The sequence below is a fragment of the Phytophthora ramorum genome (assembly GCF_020800215.1).
Source record: "Phytophthora ramorum isolate Pr-102 chromosome Unknown Phyram_PR-102_s0001, whole genome shotgun sequence".
In the NCBI taxonomy this organism is placed as follows: Eukaryota; Oomycota; class Peronosporomycetes; order Peronosporales; family Peronosporaceae; genus Phytophthora; species Phytophthora ramorum.
The window spans coordinates 5,862,755-5,880,366 of record NW_027150647.1 but is presented as its reverse complement, the minus strand read 5'-3'; the positions used below and the strand labels follow the sequence as shown (position 1 = coordinate 5,880,366).

The window sequence follows — 17,612 nt, the reverse complement described above, 5'->3', positions numbered from 1 at the left end:
TTCTGTTGTGTGGTTTTCCCCCTCTTTGCTTTTCTCTCTCCTTTCCCAGCTCCTGAGCATTTTGTGTATCTACACTTCAACTTGCTGTAAGGCAAAAGCTAAACTGCAACAGTAGCAACCGGTGAGGACCAGTAATTCACAACAAGACCAAAGCGATTTGAAGGTGATGGCATGGCTACGGTGGCCCCCAGCAGAGGCGGGAGAACTGCATGGCCAACAGCAACCTTGTCATGGGTATGTATTGGCATTTGGCCACACTTTGCCTTGGTGGCGAGCTCATGACGCTGGCGTTGCCGCTGACAGCGGCCCGCTGTTGCATCTCGGGAGCTGCAGCAACAGCTGCCCACTGCAGTGCCCGGTGCTCTACGCGACATGTCTACTTACCCGAATATACAATGTGTAGCCATTTCCGCGTCGTTACATACGTTTCGTCTGTTTCAACGGCACCCATGGTCACTTACTTGAGATCCACGGCCGTTCCTCGTTAAGTACACTCACTAAACACGTCTGCGCAGTTGCACACAACGCAAAAGTCCAGTGGAAGAAGAGCTCCGATACAAGTTGACATGGTCGCGACCAGCAAGGAAGACAGCGCCGTGAAGCCCAAGCGCGCGGGCTTCGCGCTCGGCGGTTTCCTTCCCAAGGTGCCCACGTACCGCACCTCGCAGAAGGGCGCCAAGGAGGGAGAGCAGGAGGCCGAGGAGGAGCCTGTGCTGGACGACAACCAGGACGACGACCAGCCCGGGGAGCTGCCGGACTTCCCCGACGAGCGCCGCTCCCATGACGGTGTGGTGCCCGCCCCGTCCGCTGCATCTGTCGCGGCCGCCGCCATCCGCCGCCGCGGTATGTCCATCGAGCAGACCGCCACGTCACTGTACCGCCGCATGAGCGTACGCCAAAACTCGGCGCCCGAGCCGGCGGAGACGGCCAAGACGTCACCCACGGGCAGCAGTGGCAGCTCCCCGTCGCCGTGCTCGGACACCACGTTCAAGGCCCGCCGCGGCATGTGCGTGGCCACGACCTTCGGTACGGGCACAGTGTTGGACGTGCGTCTAGAGGACGGCTTCTACGTGGTGCAGCTCGTGCCCAAGAGCGTCGCGTACTTGAGGGAGGAGACCATCATCAGGGAGATTAAGAGCGTCGTGGGGGAGAGGGTCAAGACCCGCTGGGGCATGGCCACCGTGGAGCAGTACTACGTCGAGGAGGACATGTACAGCATCGCGCTGGACTGGCGCTGGGACGACGAGCATGTCTGGCGCATGAAGGCCACGACCAAGAAGTTCGACAAGGTTCACCCGCGGGGGACTCTCATCCAGAACACCAAGAACCGCCTGTTTGAGGGCTACAGCTCGCTGCGGGAAAGCGTCGGCTCCAAGCTCAACACGACCGGCAAGAGGTAGAGGCCCATTGCTATGCTGGTGTTTGCTGTATAGGGATTATATATTGCTAGATCGTTTCTGGATGGTTTCTCATGGTGTTTCGTTTGCTGTGTGTGCCTCTTCGCCTTTCGGTCGGTTGGTGAGACAGCTTCGCGGTCAACACCAAGCATGACGCGGTGCAGCAAGCGGACTTGGGCAAGGCGCAGACGCCTTTCGGGGTTTGCACGGTGCTGGAGGTGCGCACGGACAAGTTCTTCGTGGTCAAGACGCCCTGCGGCGCGACGGCGTACTTGAATGCCGACTCGGTGCGGATGTTGGGGAGGCGGACGCACTTCGTCAAGGGAGACCGTGTTGACACACCCTTCGGGCCAGGCCACGTTGTGCATTTCCGCGAGGAGGACGAGACGTACGCAGTGGTGCTGGAGACCCAGTCTGGTCAATCGCCGCTGCTATTCATTAACGACGTTCATGCCGAGACGGACCTGACGCACGCGCCGGCGACGGCCACGCGCCTGTCGTCGATTCTGAACCTCACGCGCACGTCCATGATGAACGCGGGCGAGAGAATGCGCAGTGCCTCTGTAGCGGGTAACCTCCCCACGCTGCCAGCCAATCTGCCCACGCTGCCGGGTAACCTTCCCACGCTCTCCAGTGTCAAGGCCAAGGTGTCCACTATGGCAACGATCAAGATGGCCCCGTAAGTCTCACATTCGGAGCTGTGTACTGTCGGTCACGATTTTTGACGTGCGTGTTGCTTTTTGATTTACAGGAAGGGCAAGTTTCACAAGGAGGAGCGCGTGCTGACGACTTTCGGCTCCGGTTTCGTGGTGGAAGCCCGTCCCCAAGACAAAATCTACCAAGTCTATCTTCGCCGTCTCAAGTTCTCGGGCTACTTCCACGAGTCAAGTCTGGCGCCGTTCCCGTACGAGCGCGTCACGCACTTCGTGGTGGACGGCCGCACTGTTCCGGCGCCGCCCATTCCCAAGAATGCTACTGAGTTCAAGCGCCGCGCTGTGATTTCTGCGGCAATTAAGTCGGCTCGGGAAGGCAAGTACTTCGACTCGACAGTGCCTGCAAAGCCTGAGGAACCCAAGGAGGAGGAACGGGAGGCACCAATCGATGCCATGGCAGCGGCCGAAGCAGCCGTCGCCGTGGACGCCGCTGCCGCCACCGCTGCGTCTGTTTCCGTACCGGTGCCGGTCGCGGAGTAGGCTATCAACTCACCGGAGCGCACCGAATCCTAAAAGGTTAGCAGTCAAAAGTGGTGTGAAATGGCTCCGCCCGCCGTCATTCGTAGTAGCAGTAGCTTCAATCCAGCCGTGTATAATGGAGCCGCTTTCTCCAAACGGAGTAATTGCTTAGATACTTTCCACTGCGTCGGCGTGAGTTTCTACATCCGGTATCCTACCTGGTTATTCCAACTTATTCTTTTGCGAACATGCGGTGCTGCTCTTTGATAATGTTGTTCTGCCTCGAACTGATGCCGATGTAGCGTGAAGATGGCACCGTCTCGTCACGAAGTTGGTCTGTCTTCTTCTTACGGTTGTCGGGGCCCGAGAAAATCTTCAGAGACGGCTGCGCAGCAGCTGGGTTGTGTTGTGTGGTAGCAGCGCTCTGTAGACCCACAGGCGACGGCGACTTGCGCATCCGCACGGCCTCCTTATATTGCTTGCGCCAGAAGGCGTCACCAGTCTCCTTACGCTGCTTGTACGTGCTCTCGACGTCGAACCGCTCGTCGTGAGGCACTTCAATGGCACCGGAACATCCCAGCAAAGCCGCTGTGGCTGCCGACGTCATGGGCGTGCGAATTCCTACTGCTGCCTGCGCGTACTGGATGGCTGTTGCGGCATTCCGAGTACTGCGGCTGATCATGTTTGTTGCAGCAGACCCTGGCGCTGGAGGCGGCGCTTTCCACGCTACTTTCGGTACTCTGCCTCCTGTGGTATCGAGATGCAGTGAGCGTAACTCGTCAATCAGCGCTTCGGCCTTTTCCAGCCCCACCCGGTGCTCATTGCGCTGCTGTAATGCTTCAGCCAGCGCCAGGTCTTTCACCTCCAGCAACCTTTTCAGTTCTTCCAGCTCCGCCGCGTGACTGCAGCCACAATGGCCATTTCCACCGGGACGAACATTCAGTCTAGGCGTCGGAGCCTCTCCACTATGCTCCCGCAGTGCATATTGCTGCAGTTTCTTGTACGCGTCCGCTAGTTCCTCCTGTTGCCGAGCGAAGTCCTGCGTGAGCTGCTCGATAGCCGACGCCATCGCCAGCACTTGATGGTGAGCATCCAGCTCGTCTTCATCTACCGCATTGACGCCTTCAACGTCCATCGACATCAAGAGCTCGTCTCGAGGGTCGACGTACCGCGGTCGAGCCATCTCTGATACTGCCGACAGCGAGCACGACGGCCGCGAAACGCCAAGGAAGCGAGGACGAGCATGAAACCAGCAGCATTACTGCCTTGTAACGTTAGTCGACACTAGCAGCTCCCCCAAATATACCCGTGAGCGTTATCAGATTTTGTCGTCGCATGCTAGTCAAATGAGCCTCCAACAAACAGTGTGTGGGATTGATATCGCATGTGTGTCTTGCAGACTTGCCTAGATGCCATCGTTAATGCACTATCAAAAGACCAGGTAGTGCCTTGGGCAGCCCAGAGCAAGAGCTCATTTGTGACCAGCAAGTTGAAGTGTGCCTCCGCCCAATCGCGGATCATTCCGTATCGCAGGTTCTCATTCCAGATCGCAGTTTTCGATGGACGCGCATTTTTTTCTGCATGGGTTTCATTCCTGAAGAACGAGTGTCAGGAGCATGTCGTCGCCTGCTGCCCCCGAGTGGCCCGCCATCGTCGAGAGCCACCCCATCAACCAGCTGCTCAAGGCGCTCCCGTCGCTCATCGAGGCCTCCAGCGGCTACAGCGAAGTGTTCGGCGTGACGCTGGACCCGAGCGGCCCGTTCACGACGAAACTCATCCTGCAGAAGTTCCTGCGCGCCAACGCCAACGACGTGGACAAGGCCAAGACGCAGCTGGGCGAGACGCTCGAGTGGCGCAGTAGCTTTAAGCCACTGGAGACGCTGGATGAGAAGTTCTCCAAGGAGGTCTTTGGGGGCCTGGGCTACGTGATCGAGATCGATGGCATTCCCGGAAGCGAGAACAAGAAAGACGTTGTGACGTTCAACATCTACGGAGCGGTGAAAGACAACAAGGCTACATTCGGCAACCTCGACCAGTGAGTAACAGTGTCGGAGGCTGATAGTAGAATGGGGATGACGGTGAGGCCATTTTGCTGACTTCTGGTGTTTGTGGATGGCTCTTTTCAGGTTCTTGCGCTGGCGTGTGGCACTAATGGAGAAGGGCATCCAGAAGCTCAAGCTGAACGAGGCGACCGTGTCTATTCCGGACTATGGCGAGGGCCCCGACCCGTACCAGGGCATTCAGATCCACGACTACCTCAACATCTCGTTCCTGCGCCAGGACCCGGACGTCAAGGTCGCGTCGCGCAAGACCATCGACGTCTTCTCCAAGGTATACCCGGAGATGTTGAGCCGCAAGTTCTTCTTGAACGTGCCTGTCCTCATGGGCTGGGTGTTCACGGCCTTCAAGCTCTTCCTGTCTGCGGAAACCGTTCGCAAGTTCACGGTGCTGAGCTACGGCGAGCAGCTCTACACCGAGCTCGGCGACGGAGTTCCTGAGGTCTACGGCGGCAAGTCCGCCCCACTCGACACCATCGGGGAGCAGACGCTGTACGCGGAGACGAGCTAGGTGAAGCTTTCGTCAAGACTCTTGTCGTGGCTGCCGGCCAGATCATCGTATCGGAGTCTCCTGTTTTTATTGTGTGTTTTGCGCGTGGGTCCTCATACCCAGCTAAGCCGCCGCGGTTCTAATGAATATATTGTCCATATGATACCTGGAACTTGCCTACAACGAATCCGGATACCTAGTAGCTCTGAGACTCTAATTGATGTATCGTACACCACACTCTGCACACGAGTTCTTGCCATTTAGCAGGAGTGTATCGTAGCTGCTCGAGGCTGCGTCTCTCCCTTCTCCCCATGGGCCTCCTGCGTTCTCTGGCGGCTGTGGCGTCGTTGCTAGGTGTTTATGCGTTCGTCTCCAGCGCAGCGACCGAATCCACGGGGGTGACACAGCAGCAGCGCGTGAACTTGCGTGTCTTTTTCCGCGCCTTCTGGTCTGCTGCTCCTACAGCGCCATATTCTGCAGATGCAACTTCCTGACAATCACTCTGTTTGCTCTGCAGCCCTGCCTGCCAATGGTTCGTCGGCGACCCGCTGCTGGAGCTCGTGCGCACGGAGGAATACCGCAACATCATCGACCTAACGTGAGCAACTCGCCTAGGCTGGCTACTGTAAGCTACAGGGCTGATAATTCTGGCTGTGGATTGTGTTATGCATTGACGCAGGTTGATTCCGGCTGCGGGGATGCAAGAGAAGCAGGACGGGACCATCACGTGTGAGGCGGGCCCGTTAGAGTGCACGGGTCACCGCTGGCAGGTCTGCGTGCTCGACAAGGACCGTGACGATGTCGTCAAGTACCTTGGTACAATTGCGGTGCGTTGCTCAGCGGTGGCTTTGATGAGTAGGCGGAGGCGTGACGGATTGGATCGGTGGTTTGTGATTGCAGTGCATTGAAGGAGACGAGTCTGGACAAGTGGGTGACTGGCCTACGAAGATTAAAAACTGTCTGACGGATGAAGAACGCATCGTGGTCAAGGAGTGCTTTGATAACCGCAGCAAGGACATACTGCTGAAAGTGCGGGCTTGGGAGTTTTCTTTTTATTGGGCGGGGAGTGGGTCTTAACGCCAAATCTGCTGGTTTGATGGTGTTAGATGATTCGCGAAGAGCGCTCAGGCAGCGTTCCTTGGATGCCATACGTAAGTTCGCAAGCCACTTTCTTCCTGTTGGATTATCCAGATTGACATGCTCATGGCGCTACTTCGTGCTTTGCTCTGTTGTAAACAGACGATTGTGAATGATAAGGTGCTTGGCTCGGCCACGGAAGGTGTCCCCTTGAACATGCTCAAGACTAGCATTTGCTCAGCCTATACTGGACCCAAGAGCTTTTACCCTCCGGAATGTGTGAAGCTTGTTGGGGAGCAGAAGGAGTTTGCGCCTGAAGAAGCGGTGGACTCTAAGGGCGACAAGCCTCTGGTGGCCGCTGGAGAAAAGTCTCAAGCTACCAGTGCGCCAGAGAGAGAAGCAGTGAACACTGGAGTGCAGGCCCCTGCTAATGGAGATACTGTTGAAGGCGGGGACGGCGATATTGTTGTAGACATGAAGGAAGAAAAGGCAAACGCCGTTCCTGCCGTTGTGCCTATTACAGCCGCAGTATCAGGAAAGGTGCAGCTGGATATGTACTGGCGAGCATTCTGGTACGTATGTTCTCGTAGAAAACTACTTTCTCTCCGCCTTCGCTCCTCCCCTAACATTGTTTGTGTAGCCCCGGGTGCATGTCGTTCATCACGAGGCCACTGATTTCACTTATTCGCGACAAGGAGTACGTGTACAACGAGTTATCTTTCCGTGACGCTTTATTCCTGACCCTTTTGTATTAATGTGTGCCTCAATCCAGATTTCAAGAAATCATCGACTTTCGCCCAGTACCCGCCGCTGGTACATCTTTTGACGCAAAGGGCAACTTCGTATGCACTGCTGGCATGGTGGAGTGCCTTGGACACAAGTGGTTAAGCTGCGCTGTTGAGGAGTTTCAGCAAATTGGAGAGCTGGTGGAACGTATCGCTGTAAGTTTCTGCCCGGTTGCTTGTCACGCTGTAGTTACTTACTGTTTTGTGTACTGTTTCAGTGTATGGAAAGCAAAGACAACAAGGGTTTGACCTGGAGTTTCATCATAAACCGCTGTTTTCAAGGCGAAGCTCACACCAAGATGAAAACGTGCTATGACACAAAGAGCGACGATCTCCTCCGACAGGTTGGTTTGAATCGAGTTGTGTCTGGCAGTTCACTAGCTAAAATCATCCTCATCGACGGGTGCTGTTATTTGATGCAGAATGTCGCCAAGAGGCAATCACTGCGCGTTCCCTGGGTCCCCTACGTAAGTTGTGTAGTTGATACATCATGTTTTGCCGTGTCTGATCTTGATGACCTTGTGATTGTAGATCGTTCTTAATGGCGTGCCGCTGGGCGATGCGTCGCACGGAATCGGCTTGAAGCAGCTGATGGATGCTGTGTGCAAGGCCTACTCGGGACCTAAGGACGTGCGTTGTGTTTGTTGTAGCTACCAACCTGCTTCACTCTAACATGGTGTGCTAAATGTTGAACAGTTGTGGCCGACGGCGTGCCAGCCCAAGAGGCTTCGCGAGCAGGCGGAATCCAAGCCTCCAGCCGATGACGACGTGGTTAAGCCCTGCGCTCCTAAGAAGAAGGACACCGGCAATACTGGCGCGCAATATGAAGATGCTCCGGGCATCGGTAAGCCGCTGCCAACTCTGCCAGAGGCGAAGACTGTGACGGAGTTTGAAGCCAAGGTCATCGGAGGCAAGCAGGCTGACGACGAGGAAACCTCGGACAACGCCACCATGACGGCGGTTATTTTGCCTGGCGCGTGCTTCGTTGGACTGATCGTGGTGGCTCTACGACTAACACGCGACCACAAGAAAGACGCCTGAAAGAGTGGGGGCAGCGACAGCAAGCGTGTGTAAGCACCGCTAGATATTTGCTACATGTAGCTTGAGAGCGTGGGATCCAACTTCGTACAAAAGTGTCGTTCTCATTCTTCACCCTCCGCTTCTTGATTTGTATCAATGTGCACGCACACACTGCGCAATACAAAAACGAGTTAGCCCACTAAACTACCTGGTATGAGTAGTCGGCTAAACCCCTTCCATATCGTCACTATCTTTGCTGTAACTCTTCAGCTTCTTCTCGGTGATGGGAGGGCGCGGATTCTCTTCGTCCGAGTCGGACTCCATTTCCGGATTCACGTCCTCATCCGAAGAGGATCCGTGTGTGTTGCGAGTCATCTCGATCCCGGGGCTGTCCGTCATCGGCAACTGTACAGCATTATAGCATGACAAGAACACGGCATTGTTATCGTTAGTACCAAACGATAGAGCAACCACGTATACATCAATCGGTCTCCGGAGCGTACCTGCATGGAGTAGGCGAACTGGGAACTGTTTTGCGTCGGCCGCCAGATGAAGGTCATAGCAGCCGAGACCGTGAAGTTTAGCACAGGCCACGCCACGAGCTGCATCCACTCCCATTCAACGTCCCACTCAAAGACGCCAAGCCGACTGCAGACGGCCACAACCGTGAGAATGGTGAAAAACACGATGAAGGCGGCGAGCGACCAGGCCAGCCAGCGGTACATGCAGAGCTTGGCAAACTGCTTCTGGTCACGAAGAGCGCGCAGGATACGCTCCATGGAGTACTGGATCCACATGATGAACGCAAGGTTGCACAGCAGCTGGATGAACGACCAAGCAGTCGGTTTCTCGCGGAAGTCCGCTCCACTCGACGTGCCGCGCGTAACTTCATCAGCAATGCCCGACACGAAGTAAGCCAGCGACAGAAACGTAATCACGCCAACTTCAACGCGGCTCAGGTTGCTCCGCACAATGCCGTAGCCCAGACACACCACCAACAGGATAATACGCGCCAGCGTACGCACAAATGTCTGCACAATTCAAAACAACATTCCGCAAAAGTGTCAGCCTGCTATCAACCACTATATCCTCATCCACAAACTTACGTCCAAAATGACGGCAATCAGGAACGTCGTCGGGTAGGGGCAGCACACCGGTTCGCCCGTCTTGTTCATGCGGTAGAAAGCGTAGAACCAGACCGCAGACGCCGCCGTCCCCATCACCAAAATCAACAGGATGCCAAAGTGCAGCGACAGCAGCTGGTGACGGTACCGGATCAACAGGAAGACGAAGAACACGTCCAGCACCAAGTACCCAATGGTCAAGAAGCCGCTGAACGGCAGCATACCGTAGAGCACAGCCGGTAACAGTCCGTACGGGTTGCGCACCTCCATGGATCCTGCGAACGTCAGCGTCTCGGTCGCCGCGCCTTCATCGTCCGCACAGACAAACACCTGCGTATCCGTCCAGCCGCTCGTGTTGACGACGTGCGACACGTTGGCGCTCACTGTGGGCGTCGACTCGTTGGACACGGGGAACACGAAGCGCTGGATATCCGACATACCGTCGAACTTCATTCCTGCCACGTCGGAGCAAGCCAGCAGCTCGATCTTGTCGGCCACGGCCGTGAAGTCCTCGTAGTTGTCAACGTGGTAGAAGAAGACCACGAGTCTCCAGCCGGCCATGTCCTGCGTCACATTCACGCCGCTGATATCGATCTACAGAGGGAAACAGGTTAGCGCAGGCCCTTCGCATCATGATATATAAAGACGTACAGTGACCGACGAGTTGCCAGTGCGCGCGAGAATGGGACCCTGGTCTGTGGCGAAGAGCTTCTCGGCGCGCTGGAAGGGCGGCACCCAGTAGCTACTCTCCACGGGGTAGATGGAGGCGGCCACGGCCTGCAGCGCCAGCGCCGCTAGCAGCAGCAGCGACGACATGTTGGGAGCTTCTTCGATTCTGGCGACGATGTCGAGTGATCGGAGAAGGATTCATCTTCTCATTGGTAGAAAAGACGAGAAGCCAATCACGGCTTGTATTGGTCGAAATCAGTTTGAAGACGAGTGTGACAGTTGACCATCACTCCCGATTCACGACAAGGACAACCAAGATGGCGCCGCTGGTGCGCGGTGTTGCGGCCGCCGCGCTGCGTCTCGTAGGCTGCTCCTCAGTTCGCAGTGGACACCACTATACGCTGCTCATTCTCGCTCTTCTGATGATATGTCGTGGAGACCTGCTGGCTTCCTGCTCGATCCACGAGGTGCACGAGAAAGTCACGGGCTGCAAGTTCACAGAGAGGATGTTTGCGGACGGCCGCGGGCCCTGGGGGCTCACCGGACGATCTAGTGTCTGCGTGGATGCGACGATGCGTCCACTAAAGAAGGACGAAGTGCAAGACGCCATCACTGTGCGCAGACTGAGCGACTATTTCGACTTTGGCGTCGTCCTGGCCGCGTATTCGGCGGACGCGGCGCTCGCTGCGGGCTTCGACGACCGCTCGGCCTGTAGCTGGAACTTCAGCAACGGGAGCAACGTGGAGGGGCAGCTGCAGGGCCAGTTTTACCCAATGGACAGCGACCAGGAGCTGCGGATGAACGCAACGTTCTATCCGAGAGAAGGCGGGCTGCAGACGATGCTGCTGGTGCCGTGCTGGAAGCAGAAGAGTGCGGCGTTCGGCTACCCTGTGAGTGCAGACGATTTTGTGGCATATCCGATGGTGGACCCGTTGCTGCATGTGGACGCGAAGATTGCATTCCACAACCCGTACGGATACCTGCCAGGACTGCTGTATGGGCTGTTCCCCTTCAAGTGAGTCGAAGACGTTTTAGTGTCGGTGAAGGTGGACGAACGACTTATTTATTGTGGATGTTTTATTTGCTGTGTAGTGGCGTGTTGTCGTTGATGTATGGTGCACTGGACGTGTACTTTTTGGTTTTGATCAGTCGCCATCGGCAGAGCGTGGTGGGAACTCACTATTTCTTGCTTGCAGTTCTGCTACTTGCAACTGGTATGTCGCTTTGGCATCGCGTTTTGGAAAGAGATGTGTAGTTGATATGATTGCTGTGTGTGTGCAGGCGAGTCGTTGGCATGGTTTGTGACGTATAAGCTCCTGAATGATTCTGGCGTTCCCGTATGCTGTCCCTACCCGGACTCGGTGTTGCTGTCCACATTCGTGAAAGTACTAGCTGGTATGGTAGCACGCATTGCAACGACGCTAGTCAGTCTGGGCTACGGCATTGTGCGGATGGAGATTTCATGGCCGGAAGTTTTCGTGGTTTCTGGACTCGGTGTATGCTACTTCGTCGCAGTCGGGGCGTTAGAGGTGAGCCATCTAGCCAACCAGTCGGATGGTGACGTGCGGCCCCCTGCGGTGTGGGAAGCGCTCGTCATTATGACCAATGCGTGTTTTGGAGGCTGGATTTTCTTGTCGCTCGAATTGACGCGCAAGAACCTTGCAGCTTTTGGCCAGGTAAGCTTTGTCATAATGCCTGCGGGTCATTTTTCCTCCTTTCTAATCAATATTTGTTGTATGCTTGGCAGACAGCTAAACTGCAAATGTATTCGTCACTGAACCGAGTTCTCGTGGGTTACGTTGTGATCTCCTTTGTCCTGATGGCAATTGAAGGAGCTGTGTAAGCTTTCATCCAGAGGTTTATCGTTTGCTGTCTCGCTACGTGACTAATACTTGAAATATGTCTCTATATGCTGTCGTGGGAATGCTACAGCTACTCCGGTGCAATTTGGTTACCGTGGGCGTACACATGGGTCGTGTGGGCTGCTACGCGCCTGCTCTTTTTTGGGATCTTAATGGTAGCGGTGTATCTGTGGCGGCCAAAGCAGCATGGTCTGCTCTACGCGCAAATGGACCAACTTCCCAGTCGTGAACCGGAGACACCAGCTTCGATCGCGCGCGGCATCGAGTTGACGCAGCGCGTGGTTTCAGCGGCGGACGATGAAAACTCCCCACCTTCCAAATTGTCGCCTGCTCCAGCGTCGGCTGCGAAGGATACAAGTCCTCCTTCCACCGTCGAGTCGTTGTAAAATGGCACCACAATATCCGGATTGGAGACAGTAGAGGAAATGTCCGAGGTGCCAGGTATGTGTCGGTTTTGAGCCGAGGAAGTGTACGCTCATGCACGAAGGCAAAGAATAATTATTATGCGGTTGACAAATTGAAATCGCGTTCTTTGACTAAAGTACATGTAGAGATTGCAGGAAGTATTATAATACATATTGTGGGCTCGTGCAGCGCGTCGATCTGTTGTTACTCTTGCTCACGAAAAGTTAACCTTAGCATAACCCAAATGGCTACAAAACTGCTCTGTCATCCATTTGGTACGCGAGTTTCTCTCGTCCCTATTATTGTCTGTGCAGCGATGGCTGCCTGCACCAGAACTGGAGGCGCATAGTTCGACCAGAACGCCAAGGAAGGGCAGGACAACAATACCCACCTGCGAGTAGCAACCCAGGCCAGTCGGTAGTTAGTACTGGCCCGGGTAACCCAGGGTCAGCGAGGACGAGAGCTTCGTTAACCACTGCACAAGGAAGTCAGCCGCCTGATGCGCCTTGCTCTCGTAAAGTGAATTTCGGTTTGCTTCTCGAGACGCTCAAGAACAGACACACGCCACCAGCCAAACCAACTGCTGGCGCCTAGACAAGATCTCTAGGCTTCATGCGCCAATCAGTACACCCAATGGAAGCAAACGCAGACGGAGAGAGACGACACAAACTCGGCATGGGAGACGATGACTGGCAGGACCTCGCGACGGAAACCTCGTCCGAAAACATCCAGACCGAGAATACAGACCATACAGCAAGCTATCGAGGGCCTGCATTCGATTTGGACCCGACAACGGCACCAGACTTCATGACTCAAGACAATTCCGGCGATGGTCTACCTCAAGCAGCAAGGCCACCGCTGACGACAAGAAACAGTAATCTCAAGGTGAACGGGACTTCAGATGCCACCGGCCACGAGTTTGAAGAAGACGACATTGACGGCGCGGCGGAGATTCTTCCAGCACCTCCAAGTGGCGGCAATGAGTATAATATCACCAAAACGGGTAGACAGCTCACATTTGCGGACGAGACCGGTGGCGCGCTGGTAGAGATGAGTTACTCGAATCGGACACATTACAGCAAACAGGCCGGCCCAGGCATGGTGCAAGGAGTGCCCAAAGGTGGTTGCTGCGTCGTTCAATAGCCCACCCGAAGCTTCAACGAGTCAAGCACCCCAGTTCCAGAGCCGAGAGTAGAGTGTTCCAGGCAGCTACGCTATGAAAAGCTTGCCCGAGTCAAACTCGTGTGACTCTCGTTGGACAAGTCACTCCGTGTTGAAGTCGACCACCACCGCCATCAGCTCGTGTCCCGGTATTATTATGAGCGCAGTTTGCCAGCAAGCAGACAGCTTTCCGTCCCCATAATGCATAGAACTTCCATTGCGCTCTGCGTCACGTTACGCATGTCTTTCCATTCCCACCTGCAAACTCCAAGCAACTAGCACAAGACGGCAACAGCATAAGTCTCTGACAAAATACATTTGAGGCAGACAAGGCGACGTGGTGGGTGGATCAAGCAAACGTGTGAGTTTCTTGACTAGTTACACTTCCCAGCATGACCTTCTTGTTCCCCAAAATACTCTCAGCGGAATGGCGACAACGAGCCAAGCGCGGCGAACAGCGCAGGCGCGAGCTCGTGCCAGATTCGAAATCGCCGTAGCGACCGAGTCCTCAACTCTACTTGTTGGCCTTGGCAGCCTTGTGGCGAGCGATACGGCGGCCGACACCGCGGATCTTCTTGCCGCGGTTCTTGGCCTCCTTAATCTGCTTGCGCGAGGTCTCGACCTTCTCAATCAGACCCTGGCGGATCAGACGGTACTTGGGCTCGAAGCGCTTGGCGTCGTTCACCGTGTCGTACACGAGGCCGAAGCCCGAGCTCTTGCCGCCGCCGAACTGCGTGCGGAAGCCGTACAGGAAGACCGTGTTGGCGTCCTTCACCTTGTACATCTGCGCAATACAACACCCCAGCACTGTCAGCCATCCACTCTGCATCTGATTTTCGTCTTCCCAGCCAGCCAGCAGAGCTCTCTGATGCCGAACCCCGAGAGAAAAGCAAGCGCATCGGCAGTGCATTCGCCTCTGAACGGCGTCCTGTATCTGTGACCTGTATGTTTTGTGTCGCGTCTAGCTGTGCTGCTGGCTGGCGGGTGGATCGGCGACAGAATTCAGTAAATTTGTGTCGTACCTTGGAGACCTTCTCCTGGAGCTCCGCCTTGGGGACGTTAGCGCGGCCCGGGTGGATCACCTCCACCACCTGCAGTCGTCAATAATAGGCGATAAAGGTCAGCACAGGGGCAGACGAAGACGAGCGTACGCAGAGGAGAAGCAGGGACGCACCATTTGGCGGCGAGCCAGCAGGCTGTTGCGGAGGAACTTGCGCGTGCGCACCGTGACGGGGACCTTGTCAGCCATGCTTGTTGTCTTTGACTTAGTAACGAGAAGTTCTGCGGGGAATGGAATGAGCTGCTGGCGGACGGCGCGACCGAGCCGAAAGACCGCCAGAGCCAACCAATCCGCCGCTCTGCGCACCGGCCAATCATCGCGCGAAGGCCAAACTGTATATCTAATGCAGAAGGTCTATTCGATATTAAAGGTGAAATCCAATCGTTAGCGATTACTTTGACAATATGATTACAGAATGGATGCAGTTCTAAAGGTCTATTGCCGCTGAAGAGTGGCCTGGCACTAAAGTGCAAAGGCAACGTACATGTTGCAACATGCATGCTGCGGACACGCACTCGATCAAATGGTCGTAGGAAGTATATGCAAGTTAGCGACGGATTCGCGCGTCTAATTTCCCAGCTATGCACAGCAAACATTGTTATGGCAGTAGCCGCTCCGACTTGTACAAACCGACACTCTACGCCTCGGTAGGCTTGGCGAGCAGCTTCTGGGCGCGGGCCTCGGCCTTCTTGGCGGCGTTCTCGGCCAGACGTTCCTCCTCGGCCTGCGCCTGCTTGTGCAGGTCGTCCAGGATCGACTGCTTGTAGTCCTCGAATGTGCCGTCGTACACCACCACGTCCTGGTCGCCGCCGCACACCCACAGCACGCACTCCGTCGACTCGATCAGACGCGCGTCGTGCGTCACGATCACCACGCCGCCCTCATAGTCACGGATAGCGTCACAAAGCGCGTCGATGGACTCGATATCCAGGTTGTTCGTTGGCTCATCCATAATCAGGATGTGCGGGCGCATCAGGATGAGCTCGGCGATCACCACACGCGCCTTCTGACCGCCCGACAGCAAGCGGTTCTTGATCTCGTGCGCGTGGCCCTCGAGACCCACCTTGCCAAGCAGGTTACGCACCTGCTGGTACGTCTGGTCCTGGAACAGGCGACGCAGGTACTCCACGGGTGTCTCGCCCATGGGCAGCTTGTCCACAAAGTGCTGGCTGTAGATACCCAGACGCACACGCGGGTTGCGACGCACCTCGCCTTCCTTCACGATAACCTCGCCCGTGATCATCTTCAGCAGCGTACTCTTACCCACACCGTTGGGGCCCACGATACACACGCGCGACGTCGTATCGATACCGAAGTCCGAGTTCTTGAACAGGTACGGGCCATCGCCGTAGCGGAAACTGGCCTCGCGAACCTCAAGAATGGGCGGCGACACAACCGTGGTCTCCGGGAAGCTGAACTGCACAATGTACTCCTTCGGTCGCTCCAGCAGGTCCATCGGGGCCGACGCATCCGCAGCGTCATCGGGCGTGAGCGCTTTCTTCTTCGACGAACGAGCACCAGGCTCGCGTTTCTTCTTGACGATCTCCGTGGCCTTCTTGGACGACTTGCCCGAAGCCTTGAGGTTACGAAGCTGCTTCTGCTGCTTTTCCCACGCCTTCTCCATCTGCTTCCGCTTCTGCTTCTCCATGTCACGGAACATGTCGTAGTTACCCTTGTAGTGCACAATCTTCTTGTTCTCCAGGTGCAGCACCTCCGTACACACGCTGTTCAGGAAGTCGGCGTCGTGGGACACCACGAGCAGCGTCTTCTTCCACTTCTGAAGGTAGTCGTCCAGCCAAATGACGGCGTTCAAGTCCAAGTGGTTCGTCGGCTCATCCAGCATCAGCAGCGTCGGCTCCACATACAGGGCCTTGGCCAGCGAGATACGCATGCGCCAACCGCCCGAAAAGTCCTTCGTAACCTTCTCCTGCATGGCTGAGTCGAACCCCAGACCGAAAAGGATACGGCGCGCGCGAGCCTCAGCGGCAGACGCGTTCATGGTCGACAGCTGCTCGTACACCTCGTTCAATCGGTCGTCCAGCGCCGAGTCTTGCTTAGTTTCCAGCTCCACAAGCAGGTGCTTCTCCTCCTCCAGCAACGCCCAGCGCTCGGCGTCAGCCTTCAGCACGGCGTCCACGGCACGAGTGTCGTCGGCCACAACCTCCTGCTCCACGTACAGGCAGTCGACTTTGGGCGGGATCTTGAGCTCGCCCAGCGCAATCATCTTCAGGATCGTGGTCTTGCCCTGGCCGTTAGGGCCGACCAGACCGTACTTGCCGCCCGCGTTGATGTGCAGCGACGCGTTGTCGTACAGCAGCTTGTTGTGCGCGTTAATGCTGAAGTTCTCAATGTGAATGTCCGTGGCGTTCTCCCAGTTGGAGTCCTCCGTGAAGGCCTGCTGCGAGACGGAGAACTGCGCGCCGTCCATGGGGTTGGCCGCGCGGTGGTACTCGTCCTCGCGCTCCTGGCGCTCCTGCTCCTCTTTCAGGCGCTTGCGCTCCTTGTTGCTGAGCCGCTTACCCTCCTTGTCCTTTTTGCTCTTCTTGTCCTTTTTGCTCTTCTTCTCGCCGTCCTCCTCCTCCTCTTCCTCGTCGTCATTGGCCTCGAACGGGAGTTTGGACTTCTTCTTCTTTTTCTTCTTCTCCTTCTTGTCCTCCTCAGGCTGATCCACGGGGTCGAAGAATAGGTCACTGGAGATCACTTTCTTCTTGCTCTTCTTGTCTTTCTTCTTCTCCACGACCGGCTCAGGCTTCTCCTCCTCTTCCTCCTCGCTCTCCACCTTCTTCTTGTCTTTCTTCTTGCTCTTCTTCTTGCTCACACTGGCAGCGGCCTGCGCGTACTCGTCTTCCTCCTCCTCCTCCTCCTCCTCTTCTTCTTCCTCCTCTCCCTGCTCTTCCTCCTCCTCCTCGCTGTCGCTGTCGTCCATGAGCGCCGCAAAGTTCACCTGCTTCTTCTTGTTTTTCTTCTTCTTCTTGCTCATGCTGGCTGCCACCTGCGCATACGGATCCTCCTCGTCCTCGTCCTGCTCGGCGTCCGACGCTGTGCGCTGGCTCGCCTGCTCCTCATTGGCTTTGACGGCCTGGCGCTGCGCCTTGCGGGCCTTCAGCTTCTCCTTGCGCGCCGACTTCTTGTCGCCTTCGTCTACGGCTACGGGGGCCGCGGGCGGTGCTGCTTTGGCGTCGTCCGAGTCCGAGTCGTCGCCGCGGCGGCCTCCTTTCTTCTTGCCGCGAGCCATCGTTCTATGGGTCAATCCGATGAAATGGGAGTGACGCCATGACTGGATAAAAACGACGGAGGAGAGGTGGTGACGTGATTGGGTGAATTATGCGACGA

General features: G+C 56.1%; 9 protein-coding genes across 10 annotated transcripts; 5 read left to right on the top strand and 4 right to left on the bottom strand.

The window, feature by feature from the left end:
- Nucleotides 1-566: 566 nt before the first annotated feature.
- On the top strand, nucleotides 567-2,590 carry KRP23_1546 (uncharacterized protein; the record flags this gene model as incomplete). The annotated part of the gene is made up of 3 exons (XM_067886202.1): nucleotides 567-1,396; nucleotides 1,528-2,076; nucleotides 2,149-2,590. The coding sequence occupies 3 exons, from the start codon at nucleotides 567-569 to the stop codon at nucleotides 2,588-2,590; spliced, it is 1,821 nt and encodes a 606-aa protein (XP_067752123.1).
- A 211-nt stretch (nucleotides 2,591-2,801) lies between these two features.
- Nucleotides 2,802-3,752, bottom strand: KRP23_1545 (uncharacterized protein; the record flags this gene model as incomplete). The annotated part of the gene is made up of 1 exon (XM_067886201.1): nucleotides 2,802-3,752. The coding sequence occupies one exon, from the start codon at nucleotides 3,750-3,752 to the stop codon at nucleotides 2,802-2,804; it is 951 nt and encodes a 316-aa protein (XP_067752122.1).
- Nucleotides 3,753-4,185: 433 nt separating this feature from the next.
- Nucleotides 4,186-5,137, top strand: KRP23_1544 (Phosphatidylinositol transfer protein SFH5; the record flags this gene model as incomplete). Its single annotated transcript, XM_067886200.1, has 2 exons — nucleotides 4,186-4,604; nucleotides 4,696-5,137. 2 exons carry the CDS (start codon nucleotides 4,186-4,188, stop codon nucleotides 5,135-5,137), a joined length of 861 nt encoding a protein of 286 aa, XP_067752121.1.
- Nucleotides 5,138-5,427: 290 nt separating this feature from the next.
- On the top strand, nucleotides 5,428-8,019 carry KRP23_1543 (Gamma-interferon-responsive lysosomal thiol protein; the record flags this gene model as incomplete). The annotated part of the gene is made up of 12 exons (XM_067886199.1): nucleotides 5,428-5,564; nucleotides 5,634-5,714; nucleotides 5,796-5,943; nucleotides 6,017-6,145; nucleotides 6,223-6,267; nucleotides 6,356-6,765; nucleotides 6,834-6,890; nucleotides 6,966-7,134; nucleotides 7,197-7,322; nucleotides 7,401-7,445; nucleotides 7,510-7,608; nucleotides 7,675-8,019. 12 exons carry the CDS (start codon nucleotides 5,428-5,430, stop codon nucleotides 8,017-8,019), a joined length of 1,791 nt encoding a protein of 596 aa, XP_067752120.1.
- A 204-nt stretch (nucleotides 8,020-8,223) lies between these two features.
- On the bottom strand, nucleotides 8,224-9,938 carry KRP23_1542 (Transmembrane protein 87A; the record flags this gene model as incomplete). Its single annotated transcript, XM_067886197.1, has 4 exons — nucleotides 8,224-8,403; nucleotides 8,502-9,029; nucleotides 9,105-9,716; nucleotides 9,774-9,938. 4 exons carry the CDS (start codon nucleotides 9,936-9,938, stop codon nucleotides 8,224-8,226), a joined length of 1,485 nt encoding a protein of 494 aa, XP_067752119.1.
- A 170-nt stretch (nucleotides 9,939-10,108) lies between these two features.
- On the top strand, nucleotides 10,109-12,039 carry KRP23_1541 (Transmembrane protein 87A; the record flags this gene model as incomplete). Its single annotated transcript, XM_067886196.1, has 5 exons — nucleotides 10,109-10,806; nucleotides 10,884-11,005; nucleotides 11,073-11,467; nucleotides 11,539-11,630; nucleotides 11,724-12,039. 5 exons carry the CDS (start codon nucleotides 10,109-10,111, stop codon nucleotides 12,037-12,039), a joined length of 1,623 nt encoding a protein of 540 aa, XP_067752118.1.
- Nucleotides 12,040-12,733: 694 nt separating this feature from the next.
- KRP23_1540 (uncharacterized protein) lies at nucleotides 12,734-13,201 on the top strand (the record flags this gene model as incomplete). Its single annotated transcript, XM_067886195.1, has 1 exon — nucleotides 12,734-13,201. The coding sequence occupies one exon, from the start codon at nucleotides 12,734-12,736 to the stop codon at nucleotides 13,199-13,201; it is 468 nt and encodes a 155-aa protein (XP_067752117.1).
- Nucleotides 13,202-13,733: 532 nt separating this feature from the next.
- KRP23_1539 (40S ribosomal protein S24-2) lies at nucleotides 13,734-14,468 on the bottom strand (the record flags this gene model as incomplete). The annotated part of the gene is made up of 3 exons (XM_067886194.1): nucleotides 13,734-14,003; nucleotides 14,242-14,310; nucleotides 14,394-14,468. 3 exons carry the CDS (start codon nucleotides 14,466-14,468, stop codon nucleotides 13,734-13,736), a joined length of 414 nt encoding a protein of 137 aa, XP_067752116.1.
- A 448-nt stretch (nucleotides 14,469-14,916) lies between these two features.
- On the bottom strand, nucleotides 14,917-17,514 carry KRP23_1538 (ATP-binding cassette sub-family F member 1; the record flags this gene model as incomplete). 2 transcript variants are annotated; one of them, XM_067886192.1, is made up of 2 exons in its annotated part: nucleotides 16,008-16,056; nucleotides 16,145-17,514. In XM_067886192.1, the coding sequence occupies 2 exons, from the start codon at nucleotides 17,512-17,514 to the stop codon at nucleotides 16,008-16,010; spliced, it is 1,419 nt and encodes a 472-aa protein (XP_067752114.1). The 2 variants fall into 2 exon arrangements, with proteins under 2 accessions (XP_067752115.1, XP_067752114.1); XM_067886193.1 differs by having other exon boundaries at nucleotides 14,917-17,514.
- Between the last annotated feature and the right edge of the window lie 98 nt (nucleotides 17,515-17,612).